This window comes from Lolium perenne, chromosome 3, assembly GCF_019359855.2.
Source record: "Lolium perenne isolate Kyuss_39 chromosome 3, Kyuss_2.0, whole genome shotgun sequence".
NCBI lineage: Eukaryota > Viridiplantae > Streptophyta > Magnoliopsida > Poales > Poaceae > Lolium > Lolium perenne.
This window is the reverse complement of record NC_067246.2, coordinates 233,998,617-234,008,054: the sequence shown is the minus strand read 5'-3', so window position 1 is coordinate 234,008,054 and position 9,438 is coordinate 233,998,617. Positions and strand designations below refer to the sequence as shown.

General features: G+C 43.2%; 1 protein-coding gene across 11 annotated transcripts; it reads left to right on the top strand.

Annotated features, from left to right (window-relative positions):
• Positions 1–1,893: 1,893 nt before the first annotated feature.
• Positions 1,894–7,904, top strand: LOC127343713 (uncharacterized). 11 transcript variants are annotated; one of them, XR_011755831.1, is made up of 8 exons: positions 2,276–2,935; positions 3,058–3,163; positions 3,375–3,465; positions 3,565–3,669; positions 4,212–4,302; positions 4,687–4,984; positions 5,802–5,858; positions 7,434–7,904. XR_011755831.1 is itself a non-coding variant. In XM_071828383.1 (7 exons), exons 3-7 carry the CDS (start codon positions 3,458–3,460, stop codon positions 7,476–7,478), a joined length of 306 nt encoding a protein of 101 aa, XP_071684484.1. In that variant the 5' UTR covers positions 2,276–2,935; positions 3,058–3,163; positions 3,375–3,457; the 3' UTR covers positions 7,479–7,904. The 11 variants fall into 11 exon arrangements, 2 of the variants coding, with proteins under 2 accessions (XP_071684484.1, XP_071684485.1); XR_011755827.1 differs by having other exon boundaries at positions 5,944–7,904; XR_011755824.1 differs by adding an exon at positions 1,894–2,025 and having other exon boundaries at positions 2,359–2,935; positions 4,687–7,904.
• Positions 7,905–9,438: the final 1,534 nt, after the last annotated feature.

The following is a 9,438-nucleotide window of genomic DNA, read 5'->3' as shown; positions in this document are numbered from 1 at the left end:
AAGGGACCTCCTCCAAACGCAAATTTCGTCCGGACGTCCCCCAAACGACCAATCCGACGCTTTAGCCGGACGTCATTTGGGGGATACGACTGGAAATGCTCTTAGCTCAAAGGTTCAGATCCGTGGATTTACTGAAACAGCTTTCTCTCTCAAATGGGGCATCCCTCTTATTTGCATCCTATCACGGACTCTATAAACAACTAGATTTAGATGTGCGTCTTGGCGCACCATCCCATGAAGATCATGCCAATGATCATTTTTATAACTAAGACAAAATAGCTGCCAATATGATAATACATTTTTTAGCTTTTAGTGGAAGCAATTAAGATAAAAATTTGAATAACTTATGAATATCTTACTCTTAGTTATTGGAACCAATATATTTTATTCTTATGTTGTATGCTGGATTTTTTTTTTTTGGATCTCCTGGATCTGGGACTCAATGTGTTATGACTAAGCAAGTGAAAAACACACACACATGACCGTTCAAAATGGAGGCAAAGAAGAAATGGCAAAAGAAACATCCACATAAGTTGCACGACTGTTAGCATACTTCAATGAACTTTAACTTAACTACTAAAATCTAATTTTCTACCATAATTCTTAGCATTCTACCTGTACATATAATACAGTGGCATGCTTGTCATACACACTTTCAAAACTAAAGTAATTACATGAGTTTTAAGGCATCGAAAAGTTAACTCTGACCAAATGAATTAACTGTTATAGGGTTATCAGTTTGGGTTTTTGACAAAGATCAACAATCAACAGTCAAATGCAGCTCACATGTCCATCTCATGGGATTGCTGGAGAGTCCAGCCATCGGGTTTATGCCCTGATGGTATCAACCACTCAGCCTCAGAGCATGCTCATGTTCAACATCTAAAGGTATAATTGTTGCACCCCCATGGGGCTCTCACAGCGTTTTGAGCTTCTCAGCCGTCCGATCTTCCTGGCAGGCTAATCTGGGGCGTTGATTTTTGGCTCAATTCTGCTAGCTAACCCCATGCAACGGCCAACTGTTACCCGCCTCCGGCTGCCATGTGGGCCCCACCTTTGCTGGCCCTGCACGTCAGCGACCGTGGCTGGGATCTCCGTCGGTTCGCATTGGCGTCGGGCAGGGGATCTCCACCCCGCAGGGGTATTTTCGGTATTTCAGCGGTATGGGTATAAAACGCATCATCCCACGGAGGGAACCCTAGCCCACTTTCCCCCAATCCTGCTCGACTCCTGCTCTCCAATGGCGGCTGCCCCTTCCTCTCCCGCTCGACCCCTGCTCTCTCATCCATGCCACGGCTCCTCGTCCCTCGCCCGCGGCGCGGCGGGCGGCGTTCTGCCCGCTCCGCGCGGCGGCGTAGGGTGGCGCGGCGGCGGCAGCAGCGTGCGCGGCGACCTCCCCCAGATCCCGACCAGCAGCGACGGCCGGCGATGGTGGCCAGCGGGCCTCCACTGCTCCACCCGACCCCTCTTTGTCTAGATCAAAAGGAGAACTGCGACGGTACTAGTTCGATCCCTCTCCTCCACACGACGGAGGTGGTGCCGCAGCAAGGTGCTGCGCTGAGCCGGAGGTGGGGGAGCAGCAAGTGGCGGCGCTTGGGGTAGCGCTAGGTGGAGGAGGTGCTTGGGGAAGGGCTGGCACAGAGGAGGATCGAGGTGGAGGAGGGCGACGGCCAAAACTGACGAGAAGGTAAAGGGACGGCAGAGGAGGTGGCGATGTTCACGCGGCCGCTGCCGTTGCCCTCTGTGTATGGGCTGCATCTCTCCGCAGGTACATAACCTCCTTCACCATCTCTCCATCTCTTTTCTACCTTGCCTCATCTTTCCTAAAGATGCATCCCCGTGACCAAGAGTTGCAGCAGACAAATTGGATTACCTCACCTTGAAAGAGGAGATGAATGGAAAATAGGAGACAAAACCAAGAGAAGATGGAGGAGATGTTATGTTGCCACCATCTTTGGCCTTCTTCGCGCACGCGGTTGGCCAGGCTCAATGCCTCTACAAAGTTCTTCATCCCATCTCTTGCAAGTATACACTCCCGTCTTCCACTCCTCTATTTCGATTCAATTCATAGATCTCTGCATCCTTTGCTTGTGCAGCTTATTTTTAATCCATGCCTATGATGTGTTTGATGAAAATCCAAGAAGGCTATGTGGGAAATTAATTTATTTTTTTGCACTATTATCTATTGAGTCATTTTCTTGTGCCAACTATATATAGATTAGACTAATTGATAGAGTGATTGCATTTTAAACAACCGTATAATTTATCTATGGGTGTTGCCTCGCCTAATAGAAGCTCATGTTCTGTTTCAAAGCTTTGGCATCAGATAATTTTTGTTTGTTTGACACGTGTGATCAGACAAGAAAAGATGATGCCACATACATTTGTGTGGTGTTTTGCAACTTTGAATCTGCTGCCTGGAGAGTGGCACAAGCTGCATCTATGTTTAGCCTAGGTGAGCATACTGGGTTTAGGAAGAAGCAGAAAATGGTCTTCAAGGTGCTGAAGATTGGGATAGTTTTCCGCTCCGTCATCATTGGGGGTGACCTTGGGGATGTCTTAGGACGCCTGCACCATCCGCCCGCTTGTCGCAACGCTCTCCTTCCACCAGGTCTTCGAGGTGACGGGCCTCAGCGGATGCATCACACAGGTGTGAGGATCAAAACATACATATCTCAATTTCGATGTGATCCATGTGCAATTGGTTGAATTGATATCATGGCAATGATTTTTCTTCCGATGCTGGTTTGTGGCATCCGCGCAAGCCGCAACAACGCGCCACAGGTCCCGTGGCTGATGCGGGAGGGAGGAGGTTACATAGTGAGGAGGAGACAGAGGTGGCGGCGGAAGAGATGGAGCAGCAGCAGAAGGAAGAGTAAACCTGAATATCAGCTCCAGCTTCAATATACTATGCTATATTGCCTACAACAGCAAGGTGTTCCCTTGGCTCTCTCTCACTGCATTTTTCTACATCTTTACAGTGGTCATATTTAATCATGTTTTATTGGCTATTTCTCTTCTTACAAATATTTGTTGTCTACATGCCACTATATGCAGTAAGATGCTTGCAAAACCGTGCAGCAGGTTCCTCTTTCAATTCTTGAGGGTTATTTGCACAAAAATGTGCAAATGAATTCACTGATCAATATAAGCTACAGAAGAGGTAACTGAATGTTCAGACATTCTCATTGCAATGAATCCATCCTTTCTTTACAGATATGTTTAATATTGGTTTTGCTTCACCTGATGCTATGCTTTTGTGTAAAACATGAACTAATGATTCAGGGCAACTTATTAGCGAACTCTCAGCCATTTATTATGCATTTGCATAGGGTATGCTATAAATTATAATCCATTAACTTCAGGTTTTGCAGGTGGATTTCAGGTTTGATTAGTTGACTTGCTTGCTGCCAATTAGAAGAAAGGTGTTTCACGATATACTTGGTTGATCTTACTGATGTTAAGGTAAGCAAGTTACGATATGATCCAGACAAAATTTAGTAGATATCTTCAGTGTTGCTGCATTGTAGTACTGCAGTCTTACATGTTCTTATATTGCTGCAGAAGAGGACACAGAGCTGGGACTTTAAGCCATACCTTTTTTTTCTACGAAATGACAGTGACAAGCCAGATGAGCAGCCACCAGCCCTTCTCCACCATGTTGTCGATGTAAGTACTGTGGTGCTAGAACTGTTTTTTTTTGTTTGACATACACATTATTATATGCAGACTATCATATTCACGTTTCTTTACATGAAAATGAATTCACAAAGAGATGAAAGGTCAATTATTTGTGTTGTCCACTATTTGTTCAATTTATAACTTAATTAAGCACAAAGCTCTTGGTGGTTACTACCAATTGATCTCCACATCAATTAATTTTTGCATATCAGATTCTTTTGTTTACACCTACACGGTCGTCTTCAACGATAAAACTATGGTTTCAATAAGTGGAAATCTTCCATTTAGAATTATATGTTACAGCAATATTCTTCTCTGGAATTAGTTGGAGGACTAATATTCTCCAAGCAGTCAGCTGGATAATCAAAATGATTGGAGTGGCTCAAATGTTTTAGAAACTGAATTGTTCTCGGTATACTTGATACAACCTGAACTTACATTTTATACTTGTTCAACAACTGTCTGGACATCTGCATCTGTTATGGTTTGCCAAATTTAATCTCAATATCTTCTTATTTTTGTCTGTGCAGAGTTTTGGGTGGAAGAAGCATGAGTTTATCCGAGCTTGACGCTGGATCTTTATTTAGTATGTCCCTTCACAGGCCACCTCACTCATTGCTGGTATGTTGTTGCACTCCGTCTCTCCTCCGTGCTTATATAATTACAGAATACTGATCTATCATGCATACAAAGCCAAACCGTTTTATTCTGATGTTACAATCTGAGAAGTACAAGTAGTAACTGAGTAGATCCACTTACCTTCAGTCCTTAAAGGTTTAAGCTTTGTAAACTATAAATGGCAGGCCTTTTACATATAAGCATTATAGTGTGTGTGAGTATTTTTATGATCATTTAAGGTTTAACTAGATTCTCATAGCCGTCGCACAAAACTATCTGCCAGTCTTCCCCTGTATTTAGTTTTTCTGTAGTGATATTAGTAAATAGTTTGTGGATGGTAAATGGGTCATATACATTGATGTGATTTTTTTTGTTTGGCAAGTGCAGATTTTGATGTGGTCATGCTATATTGTTCGCAGTTGGAAATATTTAGTACAATGTTAGTTTTGCTCCGTGTCTCCAGGTTTCAGACTCTGTGTATATTTTATTCTCTCCAACTCTGTTTTTTTCTTGTTTGCTTTGCTGAACTACACACTGTATTCTAAGAAAAGAGGGAATCTAAATCTGGAAATCCATATATACACACTGGTTAACTTATTTACCATTCTTTGACATTCTTTTAATTAGATTCCAGGGATATGAAGGTGGTTCTGCTCATGTTGTCTGGGTCTCTGTCCATTCTCAAGTATGCAGTATGCACTCTTTGAATGATTATAGATGATATCGATATATCCATAAATATTGGCCTGTAGTTCTCAGTTTCTAGAACATAATTAATTGTTTGTTGGTTCTGTATAGTACACCTCTACGAGCATGAGAAAGAACGACATCTTTCGCATATTTGTAATCACCTTCTTAGTTCAGAATGGAAGATGTTGTGCTTAACTGTACGTGGTGCCCCTGTAAGTTCCCGCAGTTATCCGCTGGAGCGTTGATGAGGCACCGTTCCTCCGCTGTGACATGCTATGTTGCTCTCATCTTCCCAGCATCTCAACAAGACATGTCAGTAGATCTATTATGTTTGCGGTAATTAAGAAGATTATAGGAAGGAGTTGCTTCATAGGCAAGTCAAGAGTAGATGGCAATGCTTCCTTTTTGGGAGTTCCAGGATATTTTTCACAGAATATGGAGGTTCAGGAGTATTGAGGCTTGCAATCTTAGCAAATAGCCAGATAAGCCAAAATTTCCCCATTCCTTCTCTACAGTTAATCTCATATATCTTCTTGCTTTCCTCTTCTCTTGGCCTTATTTGACTGCTCAATAATTAATGTGTTACACTCTGTTGTGTCAAGATAGTATATATCCATATCTCAATTTTGTAGCCGCTTTCTTGCATCAGGTTGGACCTCTGCTAAGATGGCACATCAGTCATGGCTTGATATTTCTCTTCTGAAAAATAGGGCCGTTTTACTTACATGAGGAGTAGATTAGAAATTTGATGATGTCTTTTCACTGTACAATTTACTATATGTCCAGTCATGGTTCATTATCTATGCACACAGGCATTTGATCGATTGCGAGAAGAAATTGTATGGATTTTTTTTGAATGCTTGAGCAAGGTAAATTCTATTCTCTGTACTGCTGAAAAATCATTCATTATCATGCATTGCGTTCAATACAAATTTATGCCCTCCATCTCTTTAGGTTGTTGCCACTCGCCACACTGTCCTTCTCTAGCTGTGCATGCTAGCCTTTGAAATGGTGCAAAAATACTTCTATATTGATTTCAGATATAACATAGACGATGAAGGGAAATATCTTTCTTTTTTAATATTTATTCTACAAAGGTCTGCAATGCATTGCACTATTGCAGGTAACTAAACTTTATCTAATGGAAAGACAACGATGACTATTATACTGTTTGAAACTAATATGATTAGGAAAGAAATATGAGGAGGTTCACGAGAGGATACTAATATTGTAGGTTTAGAAGGCGATCAAAGGATTTTCTTTCAGAAATTATTATCCGAGTGTGTTGATTGGGTTTTCGGACTATTTATCATTTTCTCATGAATTTAATGCATTTGGATTATATGTGTGTTAACTTCCCCTTTGTCGCCTCTCTATCTTAGCCATATCGTCGCCCCTGTCCTATCGGAATGCCTGCTGATAATTTCAGCTCTGCCGATAGTTTCACACTCTCACTCAAGTGACAATCATCCTTTGCCTCTTTCCCATTTTCTCTACAAATACTTCAGCTTAGCAACTTTTAATGTTGATATCCTTTTGTGTTTACAGCATGCACCTATTTGAAAAGGCTGTTACGGTTTGTTTGAAATGATATGGTATGATTTTACAAATGTTATTGAGAATTGAGAAAGGATTATATTTCACCATTAGCTTCCTGAAATGAAACTTAGTAATGTGAGAGAAGAAGCCAACTTATTTGCTCTTTATCAGCTTGCCAAGATAACAATGTGATTTAAAATTCAAGGTGAAGTTTTTGATTGAGTGATGTTCGTATCGTCTATCTATTACATGAAGCATGAAAATATGATGTGTGTAAAGTGTTGCTACTGTTGAAAGTATGGGGATAAATCACCCTGTTTTCCAGATTATATTAGCCGGTGCGTAGATACCTCACTGATCATATGTGCCGGTGTCATTTTACCTTTGATTGTTTTCACTACATGGAAAAGGTAGTAATCGTACTATTGCTGCAAGCCTTGGGTGCAGTGCTTTCACATATTTGTGTAGGATATATGGATTTTATTAAATGAGCTAATTAATTCAGTTTCATCTAATATCTGTCTCCTATGTAATTAGAATATATATCAACGATTTTGTATTGGTGCATCAGCATCATCCACATGAAAAGTTTATTCTGACATCTACTTTAGGATGTGTGAGATTTGCTATGGACGATAAGGAATAATTTCCAATCATTTTAGTGTTGCAACCACCAATGTTCTGAAACTGATAGCTTAAAATCTGAGACTTGAGTTAAGAAATAAAATAAAATATCCCTTATATATTATATATGAGTGTACCGATAAAACTTTTCATGACATAATAGTAGTGGTAGTGAGCAATGATTAATGTTTTCTAGCTTCCAATTGTCATTGAATAAGAACATCAGTTTTATATTGGCAGCAGATGCACATCCTGATTGGTCATTCAACCTTAATTTGCAGTTCACTGCCATGAACCCAACAATGATAAGGCAAATCAGTAGATAGTGTATGAGTGTACTAATCAGTATACAAGCTTGACTACCATGGTCACTGTCATGGACTGAGTTTCTCAACTGTAAGTGCGATGTGATTCCCTAGCAGAGAGGAGGATGAAATGTGGAGCAGCTTGGTGGGCACCGAAGCAACAAGCGTTGGTTGCCTTCAGCGGTGATAGCTACAGAACCGTGCCCTTCTCCTCTTGTTTCCAAGATGTGTAGTCCAGCAGAGTATAGAGATATGTTATTCACTTCTCAGCGGATTATCTCTACATGGCTTTAATTGTTAACTGAAACTTTCTATTTGTACCCGTGTGAGATTTAAGAAGAAAACGGGGAAGCAAAGGATTCAGTTCTACTCTAATTACTAAGGCATGTCAGCATGCATTCTATTTCTATGGTTCTGATTAATTAGTATTGGGATGTTTGATGTTCATACCATTTTTTTTTTCAAAATCTCCGGTTGACATAGGAATAGCAATATAGAGTTTTATCTTCCTTCCAGGTTTTAATGCAAGTGTGAATAAAACCATCCCTTTTGTTATTTTGGCATTGTCAATCTTCAGAGTTTTCTTTTCCCCTCTAATTCCTCTCTCCCACCCCGTCCCCTTCCCTTGAGAGTCGCCAGAGATTCCCCGGCTCGCTCCCCGCTCCTCTCCGACGGCGCTGCCGGCCGGCGTGGAGACGGATGCGTAGCACTGGATGTACAGAGTAGCTGTAGATTTAGGTGTAGGCTTACGGTTTGTTTGGTGTTTGCCCAGGTGGCGTATGGCGTGATGCCAATCTGGAGCTCGTTCCCGGCGCCGGCGAGCGACGCTGTGACGCGGAGGATTTGGTTCTCCGTTCGACGTCCATGGAGGGCGGAGGCGGAGATCAAGTCTGGCCGGAGCTCCTTCCCCAATAAGCTCGATGTCTGTTGCCGAGCAGATTCTCGTGGTGCTGTTTCCTCTCTCTCTTCTTCCCATCGAGGTGATGGTGAAGGTGCTGGGCGAGGTGAAGCTCCGTGCTCATCTGCAAGGCTGAGAAGCTCAGCTGCTGCACACTCTGGGAGCGCATCCTCGGCGGCTCTTCGACGGCCGTCTGCCGTCCTGCCGTCGACTCATATGGCCGATTGGCGGCTGCTCCAAGCTTTGACGTCTGTGGCTGGTCTTCGGATCTTGTGCCGGCGTCAGCTCAACCACAACCTCCCGGCCGGCGTGCCAAAGGGGAGGCCCTTCTGCTCCAGCAGCGCGGCGTTCTTCGGTGGCTTCGTCCCAAGTGGTCTCGTCCCCGGCGACGAAGTGGCTGGCCGCGACTGGAAGCTTCGACGCGAGCTCGGTGGTCATGGACTTGATTGCTTTTCCCATCTTTCTTGTAGGGTCTTATTTGTAAAAGAGGAGGACTTAGTTGCAGCTTTAGTTTTCTTGACGGTCCTCTTCATAATTTGTACCACCGACGATCATCAGTATTAATGCAGCATTGGGTCCTTCGGGACCATTCTGGGTTCAAAAAAAAAAAAAAAAAAAAAAGAGTATACTGTATTTTACATGAGTCCTGCTATACGTACGATCAATTTCGTCCGATTCCTGTACGATCGGACTTACCACATGCGGCGCAACTCGTGGTTTAGCTTTGGGCCTACTTGGGATGGGAAAGAGTAGCGTGGCTTTCATCCTCCTCTGCCTCATCTATTTCCGTAGCGGTAGAGACAAGAAGAACTGGTCAAGTCATAGCACATGCGGTCGCCGGCGCGTGCCCTTCTCAAATTTTCGCTCACGGCATCTCCAGCTACCCGACGCAAACAGACGCTGAGCAACCGTTTGCATCTGTCTTGACCGAAAATGCGTCTGGCACCACCTCCAACGGCGTACGCAAAGTGATCGGACCGTTCGCATCTGCGGATGCTACGCGGACACGCAAACTGTCCGCTCGCGTCTCCACCGGGCCCGCTTGGCAGCGAGTCTGCATCGAGGGCATCGCTTCGGCGGTCA

Coding starts and splice junctions, on each gene's coding strand:
- LOC127343713 (XM_071828383.1), top strand. Junction 3,670..4,211: donor TTCTCCACCATGTTGTCGAT/GTAAGTACTGTG, acceptor TTGTCTGTGCAG/AGTTTTGGGTGGAAGAAGCA. Junction 5,859..7,433: donor TTTTTGAATGCTTGAGCAAG/GTAAATTCTATT, acceptor CTTAATTTGCAG/TTCACTGCCATGAACCCAAC.